The sequence below is a fragment of the Peromyscus eremicus genome, chromosome 4, assembly GCF_949786415.1.
Source record: "Peromyscus eremicus chromosome 4, PerEre_H2_v1, whole genome shotgun sequence".
Taxonomy (NCBI): domain Eukaryota; kingdom Metazoa; phylum Chordata; class Mammalia; order Rodentia; family Cricetidae; genus Peromyscus; species Peromyscus eremicus.
The window spans coordinates 126,982,564-127,009,821 of NC_081419.1; the positions used below are offsets into that span (position 1 = coordinate 126,982,564).

The following is a 27,258-nucleotide window of genomic DNA, read 5'->3' on the forward strand; positions in this document are numbered from 1 at the left end:
TGGATATGTAGATGGATAGATAAGAGAATCAATGGATGGATGGATAGATAGGATAGACAGATGGGTGGGTGGGTAGATAGACAGATTGATGGGTAGACAGACAGATGGATGAATGGTGGGTGGATAAAGGGACGGATGGGAGGATAGTCATAGTGGTGACACACACTGTTTCAGCAGGAAAACAGCATCAGTATGTGGACTGCGTGGTGTGTGGCTGCTCTGTCTGTGGCAGCTGTGTGTGGTACACCTCAAGGCACAAACACAGTCCTCAGAGTTACGAAAGATGTGCTGAGCAATGGTGAGTCCAGCCCCACCGGGGATCATGAGTGGCATGGGAGGGGCAGGGGAGGGACCTGAGGACCCTCCCCATGCCATCAGACCCCATGGTTAGTGACTGGGTGACCTCTTCCCTTTGGGCTGTGGCTTCCCTTTCTCTTGGATGCCACTTTCTAGGCACCAGCTCATTCTTTCAAGGCAGTAGACAGCAGAGGTTAAGAACTTGGGCCCTGGAGCCAGCCTTCCTGGGATTCAAACCCTGGTTATACAACCTGAGTCTCAGTTTCCTTATCTGGAAAATGAGTGGATCCATCCCCACCTCCGAGGACTGGCGTGAGGAGGGTGAATAGGATGACTTCTGGAGACTTGTGTAGTCCCCAGGACACAGAAGGTCAGGTACAGGGGCCTCCAAATCTCAAATCTTTGCTCTGTACCCTGAGAAATGAGGACCTGCTGTGGCCCCAGTCCCTGCCCAGGGCTCCAGTGAAGACTCAAGATGACTTTTTACCTCGTAATCAGAGAGCTTCATAACCTTTGGTGTCGTCATTCCATCAAATGCAGGCTGTTATTCTGGCCCAGGTTGTTCCCTAGGAATTTATAATTCATGAGAAAGTAGACTTTACCATGCTGTGAAGTGAGGGATACTCAGAAGGGAGGCATACAAAGGAATCCCACCAAAGTTTGGCCCAATGATGTGGGAATCTAGCTAAAGGCACAGCGGTAACACCAGGACATGAGCTCACTGGGTGATGCTGTTTGCTTGGTCTATTTTTCCCCTGGGGGTGGGGCAGGATGAGACCCCACAAGTAGGGTGATGTTCTAAGGTGGTGCCTGGGAACTGGGTAGAGGAGCCCCCTGGCTGACACCTGTGCCTTTCCACAGCCATCTCAGGCACAATGCAGCAGAGTGACGCCTTCCGCTCCGCCCTGAGGGAGGTGCCCATGGGTAAAGCCCGTGGTGACGGTGGTGGGCCCTTCCTGGGTGGGCTGCTTGGTGGAAGTGGAGGGAGCAGTGGTGGGGGAGGGGGTCTCTTGGGGGGCCTGCTTGGCGGTGGGAGTGGAGGAGGTGGTGGTGACCTGTTGGGTGGAGGCCTGTTGGGTGGCGGTAGTGGCGGTGGTGGGGGGCTGCTGGGTGGTGGTGGTGGAGGGCTGCTGGGTGGTGATGGTAGCCATGGTGGGGGGCTGCTGGGTGGTGGTGGTGGAGGGCTGCTGGGTGGTGGTGGTAGCCATGGTGGGGGGCTGCTGGGTGGTGGTGGAGGGCTGCTGGGTGGTGGTAGTAGCCATGGTGGGGGGCTGCTGGGTGGTGGTGGTGGGGGGCTGCTGGGTGGTGGTGGAGGGCTGCTGGGTGGTGGTAGTAGCCATGGTGGGGGGCTGCTGGGTGGTGGTGGTGGGGGGCTGCTGGGTGGTGGTAGTAGCCATGGTGGGGGGCTGCTGGGTGGTGGTGGAGGAGGGCTGCTGGGTGGTGGTGGTAGCCATGGTGGGGGGCTGCTGGGTGGTGGTGGTGGTTTGCTGGGGGGCAGTGGTGGCCTTTTGGGTGGTGGTCGACACCACTATGATGACTACAGACGAGCTGAATTCCCCCGAGGTGTTGGTGGTGTCCCCTACAACGACTTCCATGTCCGAGAGCCCCCTCCCACATACACCAATGGCAGACAGCTTGGCGGCAATTACAAATACGGTCACGTTGAGAAGAATGAGAACACTGCTCAGCTGGGGGGCAAATACCGCTATGGGGAGATCCTGGAGTCTGATGGCAGCCTCAGGGACCTACGACATGAAGACTACCGTCATGCAGACTATGCCTACCACCGGAACTCCGGGCGGTACAGGTCTGCAGCAGACACGTCCACCGTGAGCAGGCTCCACCGGCGTGAGCTGCGGCCTGGAGAGATCCCAGCTGGGGTGGCCACTGGGGCACTTGGCCCTGGAGGCCTGCTGGGCACTGGAGGCATACTGGCGAATGAAGGCATTCTGGCAGGCCAAGGTGGCTTGCTTGGAGGAGGTGGTCTCCTTGGAGATGGAGGACTTCTCGGAGGAGGTGGTGTGCTTGGTGTGCTGGGTGAAGGAGGCATCCTGAGCACTGTACAAGGCATCACTGGGTAAGGAACTGAGCTCTGCCTCCTGACTGGTGAGCCACAAGCAGGTGACCATGTACTGAGGCTATCTAAGGAGATATAAGGACTGGACATCTTGGCAGGTCCAAGGTCCACAGTTTGCAGTGTTCATATGAAGGAGGCTAGAAACCTAGACCCAGCACTGTCTCTTTTACTTGTGTGTGACATTAGGGCATTCTTTTCATCTTTCTGCTTCACAGTTTACTGGTCTGTAGAATGGTCACAGTAACTCAATTTATGAAGGAAAAAAAAACCCAAAGATTTAAAACTGTGTGCCATACATAGTACGCCATATGCCATAATCTCACAATGAAGTACATTAGAGTTATTCCTTATAATTATGTGTTATAATTCCAGCCTTGCCCAGATTCCCTGCCATAGTCATTTAACTTAACAAATATACAGAGCTCTTATGATGTGAGGGACACTGTTGGCCTGGAGACAGGCACAAAGTCCCAGGGAGCTTGTTGGCCAGTGGGGTGTGTGGGCTTGGAGAAAGAGGCTAGACCCAGTCCCACAGTCACAAGGGCTGGCTTGTTGGTGAGCAAGAATGTGCAGAATGAGGGACTCATCAGTTTGGGGTTCAGGGCAGGTGGCTTCATGCATGGGTATGCTGGCTGAAGTCTGAGGAGTGTGCAGGAAGGATCTGGCAGGGAGCAGTGTCTTTGCAAAGGATTCAAAGGGAATGGAAGGCACAGATGTGCAAAGAGATGCCCCGGGGGTGGGGGGTGAGATGCTGGACCATGGAGCTCTACCTTGAACTTCTCTATGTTCTGCTCATGGATCTCAGGTATCTCCGTGGTAGGGGGACAGACTGTGGGGAGCAGAGGCAGAGGAGTGAGGGAGGGTGCTCTGAGGCAGGGGATAGCAGCAGTGGCTAGCTCACTTCTTTTGACCATATGCAGGCTGCGTATTGTGGAGCTTACCCTTCCCCGGGTGTCTGTACGGCTCCTGCCTGGTGTGGGTGTCTACCTGAGCTTGTATACCCGTGTGGCCATCAACGGAAAGAGGTGCGTGCCTGTGGCTCAGAAGGAGATCCTGTCAGGGGAGCTTGGACAAGCTGCCTCTTATCATCATCATGCATGTTTGCGATATCCATCATGGCGGGAGGAGCAGGGGGCACAAGTGTCTGAACTCCAAATCAGCCTGCGGTCCCTTTAGCAGGAAAGGCAGCCCATGGTGGTATTTAGGGTCTGGGAGTAGCTTGGGTTCCAACACTTAGACAAGTCTCCTGATGCCACTGAGTCTTCTTGAGTTCACTTGCCCAGGGTAGCAAAGCCGCTCCCCTTCCAGCTGTCTGCAGCCACAGGCAGAGTGCCTTCCTAGCCACCCAGTATGTAGACCTTGGAGGGTGGGTCTTAGCATAGAGTCATTTCCTTGGGGTGGGGTGCGGTCAGGTCTAAAACGTCAGGATGGTTACCTTACAAAGCAGAGTTTGTACCAAACCTTGTTCCTTGCCTTTAAAATTCTCATTGGCTAAGGGTGAGGGAGATCTATCAGGTTGCCTTGAGGCAGCAAAATAGCACTTGTCTGGGGCTCCCAATCCTGACGTCAAGAAGAAATAGTGCTGAAACCCGAGGCGACAGGTGCCTTGCAGGCCTGCCTAATCCCGAGACACCCGGTGGTCAGAGTGGCTCATGGTCTCCTTGGTCCCTTGGTCTCCTCCAGCCTCATCGGCTTCCTGGATATTGCGGTGGAGGTAAACATCACGGCCAAAGTCCGCCTGACCATGGACCGCACAGGCTACCCGCGGCTGGTCATCGAGCGTTGTGACACCCTCCTGGGAGGCATCAAGGTCAAACTGCTTCGAGGGTGAGTGCGAGAAGGAGAGGGACAGGGCAGGGCTGCAGGGCACCGCAGTCACCCGTCTCACGAAATAAGGTGGTCCCACTCCTACTGAGCCATCTACACTGTTGCTCGGGCCGTGGCCTGGCATCTGCTTGGTGGTAATTCAAGGGCTGGGCCTTTGAGCCCAGGATGTGGGCATCCACCCACCTTGGAGAGACCTGTCCAGTTTCAAATCTCAGTTCTGTTGCTGCTGTGTGACCCTGAACAACTCTGTTGCTCTCTTAGCTCTAGATTCGGAATCTGTGAGATGGGGTAGACTCTGGCTTTGGGAACCGAGATAATGAATGTAAAGCAGTTGGTACAGAATCTGGCACGTTGTCAGTTTATGAAAATATATCCAAGAGGGCTCCTGTGTCCAGGAATGTCACAACCCATGGAGAAATTTTTCATCTGTTTACAGCCACTGTACCCCTAACTGAGGGTGTATGTGAGATATTTTTCTATCTTTTCTACAAAGTGACCAAGCCCCTATCCTTTGTCTAGAGAGCTGTCAGGCATTCCTGTGTTGGCCAGTATGTTTCCCCAGGCCTGGGAGACCTTGGATGAAGACACACTCATGGCAGCTTAGAGCAGAGTGCCTGTCTGTCCACACCTTCTGTCTTTAGAGTCCCTAATCCCTGTTTTCTGTCTTGTTTCACTAAGGCTTTGGTCCCATCACCCCAGCCCTCATCTAATGTGGACTCTAGGAGTGAGAGAGTCACCGTGCAACCAGAGTTCCAAATCCCTGCCTTGTGTAGCTTTTCTTCTTGTTGCTTCAGGATAGGCGGGGAAAGAAAAAAACAAAAACAAAAACAAGGCTCCAGGGTCCAAAACCCAGATCTTCCCAGACTTTTGCATTCACATTGTTCAGAATGTCAAATGACAGAGGTGCAGACAGAGCCGGCCATGGCTAGTCGTTGTAGTCCCTCTCCCGCTTCTTTGAGTTATCTCAAGCAGACAGACACCAGTGTGGCTCTGCAGCCCCTTCCTGTGCATGCAAACAACACCTGCTCTAAAACCTGTTGAACATCACTCCTTCCCTTTATCAACTGGGAGACTTCTCTGCATCCAATGCTGAAGTGCCCTTGTCTAACTTCTCAGGGCTTCCTGCTGTTCCCGGATGAGCTGTCAATCATTTGCCATACATTCGTCTATCTGTTTCTTTGACATGAACAACTGTCTATAGATGCCGTTTTACAGGAAGCCTGATGTAGCTCATCACTTCTCATTTAGGATATATGTATATAGATCAGTGGCACACTGTCTCCAACACACCAGTACATGTGCACCTACCTAGTGATCTCACGAGAACCAGGACAGGATCAGCCCTTTTAAGGCGAATACGTCTACAATGAGGACCAAGGTGTACAGAAAGCATTGGGAGGTGTCTAAGCTGGTTCCACAAGATGTTGCTCCACAGCTTGGCAGAGAAGTGGCAGTTGGCTCTTTGTGGGGGAGGGGTCCAGGAACAGTGTGAGGGGTGAACAGGAGTGTTGTTAAAGAGTGAGCCTGTTATGGGGACTTTGTATCTGTCTGTCTGACTGATTAAATACCTGTGCACCATCTCTCTCTCTCTCTCTCTCTCTCTCTCTCTCTCTCTCTCTCTGTGTGTGTGTGTGTGTGTGTGTGTGTGTGTGTGTGACCTGTCTCTGGCTTTCACCAGCTGGGATCCAGGTGGGCATTGAGAACCCATTCTGGTCAGTTTTTTGGCCTCCCTCCTGCTCTATTAAATGGCTCCCACCCCCCAAGCATTTCAGTCCCATTTACCTTTCCTTGAGTGTGAGCCTAATGGGCATATTTTCATTGCTAGAGTTCTCCTGCCCCATCCACAAATGTTTTTGGAGCACATGGAATGTTCTAGATGCTATAGATAAAGTAGCAAATTCATTTGTCCCTGGAAAGATGACAAGCCACTCTGCCAAAGACCCTGGGAGTTGGAGGGAAGGTCTGGGCAGCTAGGAATCTGGGATGTCCCAGACTGACAAGACAGATCCCTGACATGTTTGGTTTGTGGAAGGAAGGAAGGAAAAATGAGAAAAGAAAGCAAGAAAGTGGGGGAAGGAATGAGGGGGGAATAGAAAGGAGGTTAGAGAGGAGAGAATGGACAGGGCAGGGAAAGAGAGGAAGGAAAGGAAAAAGGAGGCCAAGAGGGAAATAAGTTTGCTGTTGGCCTATGTGGGCAGGCCTAGGGAGAGCCTTCTGGCCAGTGCCACTGTCCAGGTCCCAGGGGCTCTCAGTGCTCAGAGCTGGAGCCAGACACCGGCATGGATGGGCAGCCGAGAGTCCCCCATGCCTCATCTTGTCCCTTCCTCTGTAGACTTCTCCCCAACCTGGTGGACAACTTAGTCAACCGAGTGCTGGCCAACGTCCTCCCTGACCTGGTAAGGATGGATGAGAGGGATTGTGCCTCCAGGGTCAGACAGGTGGCCCAGCGGGATGGAAAGTGCCGGGGCTGGCATATCCATGTGGGTTGGGATAGTTGAGTGGCAAGATGGGAGGTCTAGCCTGAGAACCCGCGGCTCTGGGCCCCAGCTGGGATACTTCTTGTTGTGTGACTGGTCTCATCACCTCCCTAAATTGGTTTCTCATCTTAAAGATGGAAATAAGGAGAGGTCCTTCTCCCCTGGGCTGTTGTGAGGGCAGGGCCCACAGATAACAGTCAATCCATCTACATCACCTGCTTCTTCTGTCATGGGCGCATGTTGCTCCCCAGCTTCCGCACCCCCTGAGCTCCATGGTGTCTCTCTCCACAGCTTTGCCCCATCGTGGACGTGGTGTTGGGTCTTGTCAATGACCAACTGGGTCTCGTGGACTGTAAGTATTCCCTCTTTCTGGTGTGGCCGATGTCTACTGATGCCTGCTTGACTTAGCCCCAGGGATACTGCAGCCCCTGGGAGGAGGCCTCAGGTGGTGGGTAGTCCTTGCAAGCTCGAGCAGTTCCACAAGAATAACCAGGCCTTCCACACTGGCTGTTACTGTTGCTATGCCCTGCTTAGGGCTTGGGAGGCCTGGTCTAGACAACAGCCAGAATCCGGGATGGAAGCCTGGCCCTGCCCTGGCAGCTGTGGAATTGGAGAAAGTCCTCATTCTCTAAAAGGAGTCAGTGTAGATACTGAACAGATCCCGAGGACCAGGATTCAATGCTACTGCCAGTTCTGGATTTCCTAGAGATCGTCCTGAAAGCAAGACAGTCCTGTGTGGCTGTGTATCATGGGTGCTGTATAGTCTCTCACATGGCAGTACCTACAATGCTTCAGTGCTTGACTCCTGCAGCCACACAGTGGAGCCCACTCTGCTGGGGAGCCCATGTCTTCTGGACACCTAGGCAGTTTGAGGATGATTTTCTGGGATGAGGAAGGAAAGCACAGGAGACAAAGGGTTTGTCGCAAGCAGTCAGGGGGATGTGGATCCAACCAAGCGGGACATGGTGCAGCCGTGGGCATTCCCTGGTACACTGTGCTTCACAGCTCACAGGGCTCATCAACACTGGGATTTCTCCCCCAACCCTGCCACAGAGTCTAAAAGGTGATGTTAAATATGCTTTACAAAGGAGGAAGTGAGTTCCAGAGAGGTCCAGGGACATGCCTGAAGTCACACAGCAAGGAAGAGGCAGAGCTGGGGTTGGAACAGAGCTGGCCCTGCCTTGAAGCATGAGCTGGGGCCTTGGTCTGCACCCTATGCCCCCACCACATCCATAGGCATGGGGGCACTGGAGGTGGGTCTGTCTGGAGAAGGGGACCGTAATGTGACTCTCTCCTTTGCCACAGCTTTGGTGCCTCTGGGGATACTTGGGAGTGTGCAATACACCTTCTCCAGCCTCCCACTGGTGACTGGGGAATTCCTCGAGTTGGACCTCAATGTAAGTGGTGGACTGGAAACCTTCTCCCTGAAGTTGAGTGTGGGATTACCATGGGCTCAACACACACACACACACACACACACACACACACACACACACACACACACGAGGCATTTACACATGCTGTGAACAACATTGAACAGGACCCTTTGTAGATTAGAGTAGGGCAGAGCTGGGAAGCATCCTTATACACCATTTGGTGCTTACTGTGAGCCAGGCACATCCCAAGTGAGTGCTTCTTGCTGACGAGCTCAGTCTGCTCTCCTAGGAACCACAGTGTGAGACTTGTTTACTGGCACAGAGAGGTGGCTCCATTTGCCCAAGGTCACAGAGCTAGTGATTGCATGCCTGGATTCTGAACCTAGACATCCAGCTGCTAGTGTCTGCAGCTGCTGCTGAGACCCTGGGCAAACAATGGTCTGCTGGCCATTAGTATGTTTGTATGCAGTTAACAACCTGCTCTTAATGATTTTTCAAAAGTTCTGGTTGGCATCGTTTGCTGCTTTCTGTAGTATAAACACTCCCATGGTGGCCGGTGATGACCTGGGGAACATGACTTCACTGGAGGTCAAGTTGGGAGACTGGATCTTGTGAGCTGGATGAACAGCTCCTCCAGCACTGCCTGGATCTGGCACTCATGTGCACAGTCCCTGTGCAGGCAGGCCATCCCTGGTTCAAGTGGCTATGGTGCTCCCCTGAGACTTCAGCACAGAGATGCAGCCCATGTCATGTGGCTGCACTGTAACATGTGCACAGACACACATGTCCACTGGAGAGGCGTGCTGCCAGGCCTGGGTCCTGTATTGAAGGCACAGCAGGGAGCAGGACAGAGCCTCTTTTGAAGGGAATTTCTGGTCTACCATAGGAGAACCCATGAGACTCATTTAAGCAAACAGTCAATTACAGACCCAGCGCCGTGACAGTACCTAAAACAGAGACTAGGACGCACTAGCAAAGTCAATGAGGGCTTCTAAGAGGAGGTAACCCTTGAGCTAAGTCCTGTCCAGTGAGAGGAATGCAACAACAGATGAGTAGGGGACGATGGGGGTGGCAAGGAGTGGGAGGGGGCTGGCCTGGTGGCTGAGATGCAGAAGGAAGGTGAGGGCAGAGCAGCTGGTCTCTGAGCACAGAGAAGACCTGGAGCACTGCACAGGGCATCGTCTTTGGAGACAGATGGGCCAGTGTGGACGGTGCAGCTACAGATGCATGCACACATTGACTTACTGTGATGGGCTGAGACATGGAATCTGTGCCATAGTGCATGTGTGTGCACATGCATATGGGTGTGTGCACGACTGTGTGATAATTGTAGTTGTAACGGATTATAAAGTAGGAGCTGCCATGACTCCCTTCCCTTTCAAGTAGAGGAAGAGCTGCCCACAAGAGTAGCTCAGAATCATGGGTACAATCAGGAAGGACTGCCCAGGCACCTCCTTCCAGACTCCAGCCTCTTCTTCTTCCCTCCCCTTTTCAGACTTTAGTTGGGGAGGCAGGAGGTGACCTCATTGACTATCCCCTGGGGCGGCCAGCTGTGTTGCCCAGGCCACAGATGCCAGAACTCCCCCCTATGGGAGACAACACCAACTCCCAGCTGGCCATCTCAGCCAATTTCCTGGGTTCTGTGCTGACCATGCTGCAGAAGCAAGGTGCGTTGGACATCGACATCACGGATGGCATGGTAAGTTCGCCCAGCAGGCAGGAAGTGGTTGGTCTGGGGTCTCCCTTCCTTCAGAGGGAGGACTGAGGATGGCCCTGTCCTTTACCCTGTACTCCAGTTAGGTCCAAAGATGATGACCCACCCACCCATCCACCCATCCACCCATCCATCCATCCATCCATCCATCCATCCACCCACCCACTCATCCATCCATCCATCCATCCATCCATCCATCCATCCATCCATCCATCCACCCACCCATCCATCCACCCACCCACCCATCCATCCACCCATCCATCCATCCATCCACCCACCCATCCATCCATCCATCCATCCATCCATCCATCCACCCACCCACCCATCCATCCATCCATCATCTGTCCATCAGAGCCTCTCACATGCCTCACAGGCTTGGCAGTAAGCTGCTTCTGGTCCCAGGAGGAGGCAGTTGCTCTCTTTATGGTGTGATTTATTTCAGTGCTTTATGTAAGGCATAGCATATTCACCTGTGACGCTAATACAAATACTTAGAATCCTCTCAGTTGGTCAACATGCATACACCAGTAATCAAAAGAGACATGAAAACAAAACACTAACACCCCAGAGCAGTGCTAGGAGCCACTCTCCCTAACTCTTTCAGAGATTTCTCACCTTCAGAACAGCTGTAGAATAGTGCAGTCTCAATCATACGTGCCTCACCCTGTTTACCAGATCATATTTTGCCACATGCGATTCATTTCTATCCATCCAGATACCTTTCTCATGAACTACCCATCCACTCACCCACCCACTCATCTGTCCATCTGCTTCTCCATTCACCATTTGCCCATGCACTTCCCATCCAACCATTCACATACCCATTCAGTCAGCTATCCACCAGCCAATTCACTCATTCATCTATTATCCATCCAGGTGCCCATCCATTATCTCTCTATGTATCCATTCATCCATCCACCCACCCATCTATGAACCCATCCATTCATTATCTGTCTTTCAATTTATCCATCCATTATCCACCCAGATACCTATCCATTCTATCAGTCTATCCATCCATCCTTCAATATGTTGGAAAATTTGAAGTTTTGAGACATGTCGTTATGATCCATAAATTTCGTTGCTTTTCCTAAGAATGGGATACTTGCAAACATTTCCCCCCCAAATCTTGAAAATCTGCAATTCTGCTGAGAAGAAAGTGTCCATTTAGGCCCAGTGCAGGTAGCACTCTTTAAGTGTTTAAGGGTCCCGTTTGAACATGTGACTAATGTGCCCTGACGGTGCACCTATGCAAGAGGTAATGACTGTTTTATCTGCTGCATCGGTTCAGTGGTCTCTCTCTCTCTCTCTCTCTCTCTCTGACAGGAGGCACTGAATTTCATTGTTTAGCATCTGGCATTTGGAAGTGAATAAGAGACATGAAGGGAATAACAGAGTGAGGTCAAGCAGACACTAGGTGGCGCACATGGACTTGGCAAAGCTTTTCTAAAGAATTCCACTAGAGATTTGGGCTTGCCTTGACTACATCAAGCCATATTTATGGATACAAAGCCTAAGTGGCTGCTCCCATCCATTTAGCCACGCAACTGCAATGTGGGCTACACAATGGCCACTCTGGAGTGTACTCTCAGATTGTGGGCTTTTCCAGGGGATCTGTCTGTTTTATGGTGCACTGGAATCTAAGAACTGTGTTATAGTACCTGCCTGTCCCCATCACCTCAGGACTCACATGCCCTTGTCCTTGTTTCACAGTTTGAAGAGCTCCCTCCACTCACCACATCCACACTGGGGGCCTTGATACCCAAGGTAAGTAAGTGATCCCAAGGTGTCTTTGTCTCTAGCTTCTTTTATGTCTTTAGAGGGAATGCTTCCATGTCACTGGAGTATATAGTTAGTGCTCTGCAGTTTTAAGTGGTGCCCTTTTGGTTAAGAGACAACAGAAGTCATGGTCAGAACCCTCTGCAGACAGTGATAACCGTGAAACAGGGAACAACCTTACCTCCGCGTTTGGGCAGGGTTCTAACCTGGTTCCCTGGAGTTCAGCATAGGTGTGGAGGTCAGATACTTATGAGGGGATACAAAGAGGGTGAGGATGACAGATCCTGAGCCCTGGTGGTGGACCAGCCTGCACAGTCTCTTCCTGGCTGGGCTACTCCTTGGCTGGGTATAGTATTGGAGTTTGAATTCAGGGCTTTGCATATTCCAGGCAAGTGACCTTGGACACAGTCTTAGAGTTTCTGAGTTTATTCTCCTCATTTGTAGAAAGAGGCTTGTCCAGGTTGTTTAGAGGGACATTGGTGTGGGCACACACATTCTTGTGGCAGCTGAATAGGGAGTTGGCAGGTATTCAGAGCAGGGCATGACTCAGCATGTCCCAGCCATATTACCCCTGCCAATGAACCACCTGTCCAGGCCTGTTTTCTCATCTGGAAATGAAGGCCCAGAGTGGGCATTTGGCAGATGTTAACAGCTGTTCTTGCTGATACTTACAGATTCCCTTTCAAGTGACCATGTAAAAGTATAACAAATGCCTCTCAATTCCCAACTCTAGTTCTTGGCCTATTCCCTGGTATTAAAGGACCCGGTGGATAGGAAGTGCCACACCAGGTGGAGGATACTCATTTACAACCCTCTGTACCTTTCCTGTCTCTTTCCATATGCCCCTTCTGGATCAGAGTGAGGAGAGATTGGGAACAAAACTCAGCAAGTGATCGCTACTGCCCTCGTGTGTTTGGCATTTGAATAGCAGAAGCACCCTTAGTCCTAAGCTTCTGCAGCTCCGCCAGGGACCTCTGATACTGGAACACTTCCTGTGCTCATTGTCCCTGGACAGCTCCTGAGATTGTTCCGGAATCCCTTCTTTCACTGGGAGACAGACTCCTGTTCTCAGATGGGCAACAGACACAGAGAGATCAGCCCATGTTCAAGGACACAGAGCTTTAAATGTCTCAAGATGGTCACAGAGTTGAGGCTAGACAAAGTGGCAAGTGGCTGGAGCCACAGAGAGCAGCTTGACCCAGGCTCTGGTGGCCTCCTGGGGCCCTGCTTATCTAGGGACACAGTTCCAACTGCCTTGGGGCCTCTCTGAAGGTGGTGTTGCTAATGTCTCAGAGACGCTGCCTGTTTTGGGGTAATGATCCTGAAAATCTCCGTGAAAAGCCAGTTGGTCAAATGCCTGACTAATTGATGCTTATGCCCTTGAGGGAGAGATATCAGGGTGAGTTAAATGGCTGAATTTACTGAGTTTGTTCATGGACCAAGAGTTCCTATGGAAGACTATCTGCCCAGTCAAGACCAAGACCTGTCTTCTTAGGCCTAATCTCCCTCATCCTACCCGTGGGCAAATGCTGCTTGAGAAACAGTTACTTCCCTCTCCCTCTAAAAGTGACCAAGGATTTGTGCAGTGTCTGGTGCCTGCTTGCCATATTTAGGAAAGAGTTTTATCTGGAATTAGCTTGGTATTTAGTCACTGTGATAAACCAGTCTTTTCAGCAAGTTAGCTTTGGGGATCTGAGCCGCAGAAACAGGCTGTAGTGCTCACAGTGGGCTTCTCAGGGGACCCAGCCAGTCCTTGCAGCTGAACTCTACCTTGAGATGGCTTGGGGCTACCTTCATATCCCAGGAAGGGTGCAAAGGGCCCTGTGCCCCCTCGTTGGCCACAGACTGTGTGCTGGGACAGCAGCCACTGGCCTTCCCTTTGTCCTCTAGTCCAGAAAAAAAAGTGCCCCCGAGTCTGAGTGATTGAATTAACAAAATTTTGACTGTCACTTAGCCCCTGGCTCAGGGCTTCAGGAGACCCCACTTGGATCTGAGCCACTTCCCGAGCATCTCCATGTGTCTGGTATTGAGCTTGAGGCTGTCTTGTCATATATAGTTAGTACGGTGGTCCTATGTGAGGGGATCAGAGAGGGCAGGCAGCCTCCACAGTGAGTCCACGCTTTTTCCTGGAGTGTGTAAGCCTCCTGTGATGGAGTGTGAGCCAACGGGTGTGTGGGGTGATGGGTGTGTGTGTCCCACTCTGTGTTTGGAGGTTGACTGACAAAAGTCTACTGCTTGTGACCCTGCCCACCCATCTGATGCTGCCCACAGGTGTTCCAGCAGTACCCTGAATCCCGCCCACTCACCATCAGGATCCAGGTGCCCAATCCCCCATCTGTGACACTGCAGAAGGACAAGGCGCTGGTGAAGGTGTTTGCCACCTCTGAGGTTGTGGTCTCCCAGCCCAATGATGTAGAGACCACCATCTGCCTCATCGATGTGGTATGTGTCTGAGGGTGAAGCTCCAATAGCTGTGTCTAAAGACAGACCCCCAGAGTCTCCACAGGCTCCATCCTCTTCACATTCCCACAGTCCCCACCAATGAGCTGTCCAGCTTTGGGACTAAGGGAGCTGGCTTACATCCAGCCATTACTACTTCTGGCTGTGTGACTTTGGGTTAGAGGCTCCCTGTCTCTGAACCTGACCTTTTTCCTCTCCTTGAGGAGTGGCAGCTGGATCTTAGTAAGGTGCTTAGAGCAGCTTTGGGGAAACCACGAAAGTGTAGCTGTCAGTGTTCAGACAGACCACATAAGCAATGCACTCTGGGCCCTACTGTGTGTTACACCTTCTGTATGGTGCCAAGGAAGAGAGAAACAGCACATGGTACTCATTCCCTTGTCCCTGGTGCCTAGGAAGGAACAAAATAGCTATCTCCACAATTATTTCACAGCAGAAAGCCCTCTTTATTTTAATTGTTACCTGATCACTGGATAAATTCCTAGGACATAAGATGTTTCAATGCACATATATTGTGTGCAGTAACAAAACCAGGGTCGTCAGCACACTCATCCATTCACATAGGCATAAGCTCATACACTCATCACACACACACACACACACACACACACACACACACACACACACCCCTTCATCATCATCATCATCTCACACACCCATCAGCTCTCTCTCACACACACATTAGCTCACACACCCATCTCCTCACACACCCATCATCACACATACCTAATCACCTCACAACCCATCACCTCATATACCCATCAGCTCAGACACCCATCAGCTCACACATGCATCACTCCACACACCCATCACTACATACATCCATCACCCCACACACTCATCAGCTCACACACCCATCAGTTCACACATCCATCACCACACACACCCATCATCCCACACACCCTTCAGTTCACACACCCATAACCTCACACACCCATCACCCTACACACTCATTACCTACCTCACACACCTGTCATCTTGCTCACACACTCACCTCCTCTTTGCACTTGAAAAACTGAACATTCTCTTCTCCATCTATTTTGAAGTATGATAAATCTTGTGAACACCTGTCACCTTGCCATACTACAGAAGACTTCTCAAGGAGTCTTCTACAAATGAAAACCATCCTTCTCCCCTGCTTTCCTTAACCCTCTGGAGGAAAGCAATCTCCTAAAAATGACCGCCCCCCACCCTGAAGTACTGCAAGGTCTCCTCTTGGTCATGTTTTGGCTCCTCAATGCTCTTCAGAAAAGTCGGGCATAGTCTAACCACAGGGTCTTTGCTTGGGTTGTTCCTTGATGTCTTTGCATGGCTCACTCACTTGCTTACTGTAGGTTTCTTTTCAAATACTACCTTCTCAGAGGAGCTTCTCACACTCCTCATCTTAAGCACAGCCCCTCTCTTCTCATATCACTCATCTGGAATACAACCCTCCCGTACTGTCTCTCAGGCTTGAAACTTTAACCTGATGTTACAAAATAAGTTTGTGAGTTTATTGCTGGGCAGAGATGGATCCCACTCACTGTCAGGTCCCCAGAGGCTGGCACAGGCTCAACACACAGCAGCTGCTGAGTGACCATTTTGCAAAGGAATGTGTGCTAAGGCCACTCCCTCCCAAGGGAGGCTTCAGACAGATACTCAAGGCTCCGGTCCCATCTGCTGTGTCTTCACAGTGCCTGTTGCTCCCAGGGTTGGGGACCAGTGAGCTAATTCTAGGCTGAAGGGTGGTTGCCTTGGCTGAAGCATGACAAGCCACTGAGGAAGGAGTGGGCAGGGAGTGAGGGGGCATTCTATCTGGATGCCATCTATCTAGAAATGGGAGCGAGTGCTCTACCTACCTCATGAGCCAGCTAAGCCCTCTGCCATAGTGACACACCACTGAGACTGTAGTCCTGGCTTCCTGGGCCCACAGCCTGGCCTGGTCTGGCCCAGATCATTCCACCTGAGCTTCCAAATCATCTCACCTCCTTGTTGTCCAGTCTTCTGTTATATAATACTTCCCTCTTTCCTGCCTCAGGACCTTTGCAGGTGCCCCCCTTCCTATAGCCTGGATGACTCTCCTATCCCTTTTCATCTGCTCAAACCCTACACACCCTTCAGTCCTCAGCACAAACACCGTTTCCTCAGGATGGCTTCCTGTACCAGCTTAGACCCCTGCCTCTGTCACCGGAGCCCTGGGTCTTCTCCATTACTGTCTTACCAACATTGCCCCCTTAGTTTGTTGGAGGCAGACTTTAATTTTCAGAAGGCTATTTTATTTTATTTATTAGGAGAAGGCTATGGGGGGCAATAAAAATTTTCCTATGACAACTTTTGCGGGGGTGGGGGCAGGGACTCTGGACACTTAATGCCTCTCTTATGGGGCAGGGCAATTATGATTGGCAGGGGTGTTGCCCAATTGCATCTTCAGTGACTCATTCCCAGCAAGTTCAATAGGCTGCAAGTTCCCTCCTGAAGGGATTTGGGGGTATCTGTCAACACTCACAGTGTAAGTCTTGGGCATGTCTCTGAGAAATGTTCACTTAGCCAGTACAGAGACATAAATGGAAACAGCACTGGGTGCTTGCTGACTCCTGAATGCAAGCCACAGCTTTTGGGTACTCTTGGCAGTCTCGTGCTTATGAGGAGGCCAGGCCTCTTGGCCAAGGAGTGGCCTGCCATGCTCAGGTGAACGGGGCACCAGTGGGCACTGAACACTGAGAGCTCCTGGCCTGCAGCAGCCTGCATGAGCACAATGATGCGTATTGTATCGTATCCTCCTCCTCTCCCTCCAGGACACAGACCTCTTGGCCTCATTTTCCGTGGAAGGGGACAAGCTCATGATTGACGCCAAGCTGGACAAGTAAGAGAGTCTATAGCCATGGGCTTCTGCTCCTCAGAGAGTGTCTTCTGTCCTGAGGCTGCCGGTGCTGTTTCACGCAAGGCCACCAGGCTTGGGGTCGAGGTCTCTTGTGTGGCTGTGAGGGCTGGCTAAATTCAAGGGGCTGCAGAGGTGACCACAGCCTGTCTGCTGAGATCACTGTGGGCCAAAGATAGGAATAGAGCCTAGAGAACCTGCTGTGGCAGGAAGTGCCTCAGGGCTCACCACAGTGCTGGTGACAATAAGTTGCTCTTGGTCCTTAATCCACGTATTGTGGCCTTCCTGAAGGTCCATGATACCAGGGTCCTCATTCTCCTGTTTTAGAGATGAGAAACTAGGGTTCGGAGAGGTGGATATGCTAGTTCAATGCTACAGAGTAGAGCCAGGAGCCAGTACAGGTCCAGGTGCCCACTGTCCTGAACAGTGAGCACTGTGTGTAGAGTCCATCAATACCATTTAGATCCTGATGTGATCACTGACTGACTGTGTGATGTCAGCCAGATGACTTCTCTGAGCCCCAGGCTTCCCATCTGAAGATGGGGACAACAGCCTCTACTTCATAAGATTCATGACAAAAGACTGCCGTCGATTGGGTGCCTCAGCTGCGGGACTGAGGAAGGTCCGGGAGGTTTCTCTGTTTAACCTTGACTTAATTCTGCAGAAATAAGGGTTATTGTCACCTCCATTTCAAGATTAAAGAGTTCCTACTTTGGACCCTCAGCACACACTTAGGTCAGGGTGAGTTTTCCTGTTGACAATCAGTGCTTAGGAAGTCCAGACACTCACAGGTGGTGCTAGCAGGCCACCCAGGATGGTCTGGGGAATGTGACATGAACAGTTTGCAGTGTCAAGGCATTTGGGTGGTGTGGGGAGGAGCGGGCTGGGTATGGACCTCACGATGTCCAGCCAGGAAAGTCTTCTTCTTGGGAGACTTCGTCTGTCCAGATGGAGGCTGAACCTTCCTGTTGAGCAGCCACAAACTCCCTCTGCCTCTGGGGAGAGTCTGAGTCCCCATAAGGCAGGGCTGTAGAGTGCAAGGAGACAGAGACCCTTTTGTTGTGGAGTGTGAGCTCACACCCAAGCCTCCCTTTTCAGAGTAACACAGGAGTGGGTTGCACGGGCCCAGGGTGAATCCTGTTACCCCTCCCTAGCTTTGTGGCTGAGCCAACAGAACCAGCAGCCTCAGGCTGTGGTGGGGGTGCTAGGAGGATTAAGTGAGATAGAGGCAGTGGGTGTCCACACAGGGCACTGGCTACATATCACACACATGGTTCTAATTACTTCATAGGGAGCCCCACTCATTTAGTCCTGGCAGACCTCCCCTTTCCCAGTGAAGAAACTGAGGCACAGAGAGATGAAGTCCCTAAGATTACACAGCCAGTCTGCGGCAAAGCTGTAATTTCAGGCTTACTTCTCTTAGCCTGGTGTCTGAAACGTTCTTAGTGCTCAGTATAGGAGAGTGAATTGCTGTGATCATTCCTGCCAGGATGGGAGTCTTCCCATGCATGCTGGCAGAGGCTTCTGACAGTTGGTCACAAGTCCTGGGCCTTTGCTGCTTTTAATGAGCTACTTCCTTTCACTGCAGGACCAGCCTCAACCTCAGAACTTCAAATGTGGGCAACTTCGATGTAAGTATTAGGGTTTAGGCATCAGAAAAGATCTTTTCAGGGGGCCATGTCTTCTGAGCCTAGCTGAGCCCAGCATGGTTGGGCATCACAGGGGGCTGGCATTGGCACTGTCACCCCTTCTCATGGAGGGAGACGGAGGTTGGATGGAGAAAGGGGCGGGGTGTGAACTCACAGCTCCTGCTTGTTGCCAATGGCACTGCTCATTTTAGTTGACACCTGGGGCCTCACCCAAGTCCCCTTTCTTCAGAACAAGGAGGATCCAGGGCAACCAGGTGCTTGGGATCCCTCTCTTCTTTTGACATTTGTGGGCTGACCCAAGTGTGACTGTGAACATTACCCACACATGCTAAGACTCCATTTTCTCCTACAGAAAAGAAACAGGTTTGGATTCATTTCTCTTCTAAATTTTGGGTCCTAGAGAGCTGCCTTTAAGGGTCTATGAATCTGAGGTACTCAGAGTTAGGACTGATTCCCAGCAACATTGCCTTTTTTTCACTCCTGGGTTCCCCAACTAAGGCTTCATAAGGGTGCCCCCCCCCCACAATCTCTCTCAAAATAACTGGCTTTGGCCAGGCTTGGATGGATTTCTGCACACAATGGGAAAGGCAGACCCATCATCCCATTCCTTATTTCTGAGCTTCTCCGGCTTTCTCCAACCCTAAACCCTGTCACCAGTGACATCAATGTCACCAGCTCAATTCTAGGCAGAGAAACTCTCCCCATCTTCACAGATGCCTGGGCATAGCTCCACCTAGAACAGACATCTTTGGACTCCCGGTGGGGAGGAGTACTACATCCCATGAGCATAATGGAAATGCACAGAGTCCCCAGGCACGCCAACAGCTCCAAATGAGCCTTTTCCTACTTGCATAGCTTTTCTCGTGACTTCTGCAGTTAGGAAACTGCCCTTTTAAATAAGAACTGTAAACTCAGTGACTTCTGTGACTTGTAGCACTGCCATGGAGGGGTGACCACACTCAGCCTGTGCAGAGCCCTGTAGCATGTGTTTACACACATCACTTGCTCTGATTTTCAATAATGTAGTAGGGATCGTCCACTCCTGTTTGCAGACAGGGAACCCAAAGCCTAGAGCAGTCAAGGGCAGTTGTGCAGCTGTTCCTCAGCATCAGTGAGGGATCAGCTCCAGGGCCCCCAGGATGCTCATGCCCTGTGCATGAATGGTGTGTTTCCATGTGGCCAGCCAATCTTTCTGTGAACTTTCCATCTGATCTAGATGATGTGACATGTGTCTAATTATTACCTACCTTGCTTGGAGAATCATGATGAGAAGAATAAATTCAAACACATTTAGTGCAGATTAAAAATAAATTTTCTTTTTTTTGTTGTTGAGACAGTCTTATATTGCTAGCCCAGGCTTACCTTGAACTCATGGCAATCCTCCTGCCTCAGAGTAGATGTAATTCTGTTTTCCAACATTTTGAAGCACATTGATGGAGTCCCCAGAATCAAGGGTTCATGGACACAGAGGCCTATGTGACTAATGGCTGAAAGCCAGGCAGGTGACAGGACCCCCACATAATCCCTAGAGTCCTTGCGAGTGGATCCACTGCACAGTCGAGGAAGTTCAAGGTTGGAGAGGTACAGAGCCTTTCCACAGGCCTCTAGAGGCTGAGCTGGGATGTGCAGGCTAGCTATGGCTCCTCCTGGGGGAGGAGCCAAGTCTTCTTTCCCACTTGCCTCTTAGCAGCCTTGATCCTCATCTTTCTTTACTGTGAGTAGGTAGACCAAGGGTACCAAGGGGCTGCCATCTGGGGTCTCTGGAGTTTTCTCAAGCAGCACCAGGTCTTCACATTGGACTCCAGGTCCCCCAGGTCCTCTAGGGTCTATCATTGCTGGCTGCATCCCTGTCTGAGCTCAGTTCTTCTTCCTTAGGTGTTCATCTTGGAAATGCTGGTTGAGAAGATCTTTGACCTAGCCTTTATGCCAGCTATGAATGGTAAGAGTGGGTATCCAAGTCTCTCTGGGGCATGGGAGTCAGGGGCCTAGTGAGTGGCTTAATGGGTATATTGAGTGTACAGTTATACTATATAGTGCCATTTCTGAGGATTTTATTAAAATAGATTAAGTTTCTGAAGGAAAATGCTCTTCAAGCTTACAAGTTAATAAGAATTATTCTTAGATTCTTTTGAGACAGGGTCTCACCCAAGCAGGCCTCAAGCTTGTGATCCTCCTGCCTCAGCTGCTTACATGTTGGGATTACAGTTGTATGCCACCATGCCCACTTTAACATTTATCTTTATGTAGCAAGTAATAAATGCCCACATTTCTGTTGACAAGGAACAGCATGGTTCCCAGCTCCCACATCTGCTTTCTGTTTGGCTGATGGCTTTATTTCTTTGATTCCTATGAAAATTGTATATGTGTAAATTTTATGAATCACAGAATAAATTTTAGAAGGCCTCATCCAGAGATGAGTCATCTGAACATCCAAATATTTAGTATTTTCTTTTCTTTCTCTTTCTCTTGATTTTTACACCCTCAAGTCCCCCCCCCCCCCGACTCCTTAAGTGCCGCAAAAATCAAACAGGGGAAGAAGAAAGTATCAGGATTGGGCAGGCCAGACACCTGGCTTGGTATCTGTCTTAGTTAGGGTTTCTATTGATGTGAAGAGACATCATGACCATGACAATTCATAAAGGAAAACATTTAATTTGGCAGCTGAAAGTTCAGAGGTTCAGTCCATTACCAGCATGGTGGGACATGGCAGAGTGCAGGCAGACATGATGCTGTAGCTGTAGCTGAGAGTCCTACATCTTGCAGGCAACAGGAAGCAGTCTAAAACACTGGGCAGTATCTTGGGCATATATGAGACCTCAAAGTCAGCCTCCACAGTGACACACTTCCTCACAGGATTTAGCTCCATTTCACTTCCTGGTGGTCCCTTTTCTCAATCTGTGCATTTTGTATTTTTATTTGCTCAGTTTGCCCCCTTTCATTATAAATCTTCATTAGAGTTATAATAACCACATGACAGAGTCTATATTAGGCTGTTTGAGATTCCCTCTGCCAAAAGAATTAATTCAAAACTCTTCACTTTAGCCTTAAGTAGACTCTTAGGAAAAGGGCAAAAAGTAGCTACATTCTTCACCAAAATATCACAAGGTGATCTCTAGGCCACATGTAATATTCCTGTCCTCTGAAACCTCTTGAGTGAGCCCCCAACAGTTCAAATCACACTTAGTACCTCTGTCTTCTATGCTCCTACTGGTATGGTCCATTAAGCAGTGCTTAATGCATTCCATTGCTTTCCTAACCCAAAATACCAAAGTCTAAATTCCTCCAAACAAAAATATGGTCAGGCCTATCACAATACCCCAGTCCCTGGTACCAACTTCTGTCTTAGTTAGCGTTTCTATTGCTGTGAAGAGCACCATGACCACAGCAACTCTAATAAAGGAAAACATTTAATTGGAGTGGCTTGATTACAGTTCAGAGGTTCAGTCCATTATCATCATGGTGGGACATGGCAGAGTGCAGGCAGACATGGTGCTGTAGCTGTAGCCGAGAGTCTTACATCTTGAAGGCACCAAGAAGTTGTCTAAAATACTGTGAGGTAGGTATCTTGAGCATATATGAGACCTCAAAGCCCACCTCCACAGTGACACACTTTCTTCAATGAGATCACACCTACTCCAACAAGGACACACCTCATAATAGGCACCACTCCATTTTGGGGCCATTTTCTTTCAAACTATCACAGTATCCTTGAGGAAAATCCTTTTAGATTAGAAAGTCCAAATGCAATCTATCCCCTTCAAAAGTGAGAGATTTGACTAGATCTACACTTCCCAAAGTAGGTCTGCAAAACAATAGAACCTTAAAAGGATTCTGTGGCCAAAGGAGAATGGGAAACAGTGTAGTTACCCCTGTAGGGCAGGCCCCAAGCATCCCCTCTTCAAGTTCTAGTGGCCTCAAGAAGGCAGGCTAACTACACTTTCTTCCACCTTTCTCTTTTCCTTTCTTCTTTCTAGAACATTAGCCAGCACATCTATATAGCCTCTGACTTTGTTTTTAAAGTTTCATTTATTATTATTATTATTGTTGTTGTTGTTGTTGTGTGAGGAGGTGTGTGTGTGTGCCACAGTGCATATGTGGAGACAACTGTGTGGAGTTGGTTCTCTCCCTCTTCCTTTATATGGGTTCTGAGGATTGAACTCACATCACCAGGTTTGTTCAGCAAGCCCCTTCTCAGGCTGAGTCATCCCAGCCTCTTCCTTCTCTTTTGCTCCTGACATCTTAAACCAAACAAAACTCCATGGTGACTCACATGTTTGGGACGCATATGCATCATTCTATTTTTTCACTCAGCAAATATTTTTACTGTTCTCTTATGCTAAGGACATAGTCCCCAAGGAACTGATATGGGTAAGTGTGACAAGTACAGAAAAACAAAATTAATGTGTTCTAGTTTCTCTAATGGCAGAAGTCAGGAATGGGGCAGAAGTAGCAGCTGCCTGGAGTTACTGGCCTAAGGTCTAGGAAGTACTGTAGATGACAAGACTTGGGAACCATCTCAGGGGAGGCACAGAACCCACCAGGGAGGGGCTGGGATGTGGCTCAGTTGATAGAGTGCTTTCCTAGTATGCATGAAGTTCTGTGTTCAGTCCCCAGCACCATAAACTGGCCATGGTGGTGCATGCCTATAATTGGAGATGGAGGCAGGAGGATCAGAAGTTCAAGTCAACCTCTGCTACATAGCAAGTCTGAGGCCAACCTGGGCTTCTGGGCAGGAACCTCAAGGACAAAGCTTGAGAGGCAGAAAAGAGAGCTATGGTCTTGCAAATGCTGGTTGCTTTTGGCCAGGATGCCACCTCTTGGCCACATGGACCACACCTGACTTGACTCCCCCACTCCCTTTACAGCTCTACTGGGTTCTGGAGTCCCTCTGCCCAAAATCCTCAACATTGACTTCAGCAACGCCGACATTGACGTGTTGGAGGTAAGGAGAGATGAAGGCAGTTTCGCTTTCAGCTCTTGCCATCAACTTTCCCCACTTTGAGAGGAAGTGTGTGTGTGTGTGTGTGTGTGTGTGTGTGTGTGTGTGTGTGTGAAGGGACAACTCAAGTTTTTCCCTTTCAAAGCACAGGACCAGAGTGAGGGAACATGGTACAAAGCTGAAAACTTCCGTGCCTGCTGCCCCCCTTTTCCAGCTGGGAAAGTTGAGGCTCCAAGCAGTGGCAGCTGTGCTGAGTTGAAGAGTGGCTGAGTTCACTGAACACCTACCTTGTGCCCACACTACCGCAGGCTGGAAGCAAGCTCAATCTTAGCTCCAATCTGGCTACCCCAGCCTAGCAGAGATCCACACTCATGAAGTAATTGGCTAATTGCACTGATAGCAGGTGCCTTGAAGTTCAAGTTCAGGGGCTTTGTTTTCATTATAAAAGACACGTGTGCTCAGCCTGCAGCGTGTGGGAAGTGTAGGCGAGGTTCAGTCCATGTATCTCTCAGGTCGGCATTCATTCTGATCTTTCTAGAATTTCTACCTCAGTCATGGCTCTGATCCAGAGGGCACTGGGCTTAAAGAATAAGGACCGCTGCCTGGTTCCAACCTCTGCCTTGGGCAGGTTACACAACCTCCCTGGTTTTCGCTCTTCTGGTCACAGTCATTAGTCACCAGGCCACTTTTAGAATAAAACAAGAATTCACGTGGAAAGAATTTGCACAGCCCTTGGCATGCAGTAGGCCTTCTGGAACTGTTTGCCATTACCAGCGCCACAGTATAATGCTGCATGAGGGACATCTGAGACCCTAAGCTCAGAGTTTATCTCCTCAGAATGCACTCCCAGAATGGACTGAATGACCCTTTCTTCCACATGGGGAATTATCCCTTGCAGAATGCTTCGTGTATTTGCACTGCTCTGGGTGTGCAAAACACACACACACACACACACATACACACACACACACACACACACACACACACACACACACACACACTGTGACTGGATCTTGGCCTGGGGAGCAATACTCCCTCCACATCTGGAGAGTAGTTCAGGGAGGTGATAGTGACCTTGGATGGACAGTGCATATCTGGAACCATCCCCAGGGGTGCCTGCCCTGGCCCCATCCTTTCAGTGTCCACAGGACTGGAAATATCTGAATCTGTTTCTTTGTCAGTCAGTGGGGAACAGCAGTTCCCATCTCGTGGTGTTTGAGGGAGAAATCACGTGACTCCACATTAGCAGTATGGCTGTTGTAACCAAGGGGCTGGGACACAGGAACAAGACTGACATGGATTTGGCCTCCCTGTCATCATTTCACCATTTGCTGGGCATGCGCTCCATGTACCATATTACGAGTTCAGCCCAGCCCCAGGCCCAGCGAAATCTCCAGCTGACTTTTGGATCTATACAACAGTGGCACTGGTCATGGTGGACAGTTCACACACTCGGAGGAGGACTGAGTGTCCACGGGGCAGGCTACTTACCAAAGTCACTCTCCTGGAGTTCAAGGGAGATAACATGCAGTGACTCCAAACACTGCCCCTCCAGGCATTTATGAAAAAGTAGGAATGAGTTTTTCCTTCCTGAAAAATCACTCGTGGTTATTTCCACATCAAAAGACTTATTACTTTATATTAATGACTTGTGTTTTAGTTCTCCTTCAAATCCCAGTAAGGGAATTGTGTTGATCTCTAAATTAAACTATATGATTTGAATTTATCCAGAATAATTAGGAAACAGCAAGGTACTGTAAAAAGGTGTAAACACATGTGAAAAGTTTGAAGGTACAGTCAGCTTTCGGCCTGACCTTGCAGCCCCTTGTGATGTTTTTTCTTGCCGTTTTTATACAAAGCTAGACATTTATTTTATCTTTTTGTTTTGATATCATTTTAAATTTACAGGAAAATTTGAAAAGAGAGTGAGACTAGATCATTCCAGCATGCTATTTCCCAGCTTCCCCTTGTGTTAGTATCTTATATAACTAGAGCTTGCCACCCAAAGCCAAGCAGTGAGCGCCAGTGCATGGCTCCACCAGCCCACCCACATGTCCTCGGTGCTGCTCAGGGTCTGCTCTGGAGTGTCCCAAATTGTCTTGTCTTGTCTGTTCTCCTTTGTGTCCTGCCATCTCATGCAGCCTCACCTTTCCTTGGCCTTACGACTGTGGCTTTTTCTGTTTGTGGGGAGGCCCTCAGCTTCGACAGAGCTGACACAGCCTTGTGATGGGGCTGGGGTGGTCTCTCCCACTGTCACCTCTCAGGACACTGTGTATCCACTTGGCTTCTCCTGGACAGTCTGTAGCTAGAATTTTCCTGCCTGGCCCACAGTCAGGACAAATCTCTCTCACCTGCCAGTCCCACAGCCGCTCAGACCTAACCAAGTAAACACACAGAGACTTATATTGCTTACAAACTGTATGGTCATACCAGGCTTCTTGCTAACTGTTCCTGTATCTTAAATTAATCCATTTCTATAAATCTATACCTTGCCACATGGCTTGTGGCTTACCGGCATCTTCACATGCTGTTTGTCATGGCGGCGGCTGGCAGTGTCTCTGACTCAGCCTTCCACTTCCCAAAATTCTTCTCCTCCTTGTCCCGCCTATACTTCCTCCTGCCTGACTACTGGCTAATCAGTGTTTTATTTACTAACCAATCAGAGCAAAACATTTGCCATACAGGATATCCCACAGCAACAGTCTCCCTGGTTGTTACTACCTGGCTCTTGCCAGGCTTCCCCAGTGTGAAGCCACCCTCTGTCACTCTGACAGGCAAACACACCTTGTGGGCGAATTGTGACCCTCACACACACCTTGTGGGGGAATTCACAGATACCCACATGTCCAGCTTCCTATTGCATCCCCACTCACTTTGATTTCTGTCAGCAATAATTATTGCCATGGGTTGTCTACTTCAGTTTTCTACATGTGTAATTCCCTTTATACTTATTAATCAGAATTCTTATGTAAGAAAGAGCTGTCCCTCAACTCTCATTATTTATGTGTTCATTCAACTGTCTGTAAAAAGACAGACTCACAATGGGCAATTTGTTAGGGTTACAATCTATATACTATTTATTTTGTTGTGTAACATCCTTTAAGTTATGTTTCCTGGATTTGGGAAGGCTATAAACAAAGACATAGGCCCGCTTCTCTGATTTGGGAGAAAAAGATGAGGGACAAAATGGGAAGTGTCCCCTACCTTGCCCAAGATCCTCTGTCCAGGGCACGATAAGGTCCAGACAGGTGGTCCACAGGCCGACTGACTGTTCATGCCATGGGATGCAGCTGGCGCCTCCTCTCCTCACCTGGTTATCTCTTCCGTCCTGAAGGACCTTCTGGTGCTGAGCACATGAGTGACAGAGGCAGATACTGTGAGAAGAAGTCAGAACCAGCTCCAGAGAGGATCGCCTGGACACCGTCCTGGTTCCAGGTCCTTTCAGTCTTCACCACAGGTCTCCTCCAAACTCTCCCACCCTCCTCCCCTCCTGCCTTCACCCTGGGAAAGGATCCAGCCACTGCCCATTGGCCAACAATGCCATGCTCAGGACAGCATGGGGACTGAGATCTTGTGCTTTCAATAAAACATTTCACTTTCCCTGCATTTGGGGTGTCTCCATGAAGGACCCTTCTGGGGCCCAGAATTTCCTCTGTCCTTGAGTGTGCTTTGGATATTGGCACTGGAGCTGTATCTGCCTGGATGTGACACACTGAGGACCCTGCAGAGGAGTGGGGGTGAAGGTAGGGACTTGGGTTCAGCTTGTAGTGACTTCCTTCTGCACTCACCTTGGCTCGTCCCTCTTGCCTGTT

General features: G+C 50.0%; 1 protein-coding gene across 1 annotated transcript; it reads left to right on the forward strand.

The window, feature by feature from the left end:
* Nucleotides 1–1,172: 1,172 nt before the first annotated feature.
* Nucleotides 1,173–27,052, forward strand: Bpifb4 (BPI fold containing family B member 4). The gene is made up of 15 exons (XM_059258963.1): nt 1,173–1,440; nt 1,861–2,374; nt 3,295–3,399; nt 4,058–4,201; nt 6,534–6,597; nt 6,970–7,030; nt 7,984–8,075; nt 9,550–9,753; nt 11,479–11,532; nt 13,816–13,986; nt 16,776–16,843; nt 18,447–18,489; nt 20,383–20,446; nt 23,373–23,449; nt 26,781–27,052. Exons 1-15 carry the CDS (start codon nt 1,173–1,175, stop codon nt 26,802–26,804), a joined length of 1,953 nt encoding a protein of 650 aa, XP_059114946.1. The 3' UTR covers nt 26,805–27,052.
* The last annotated feature ends 206 nt before the right edge of the window (nt 27,053–27,258 follow it).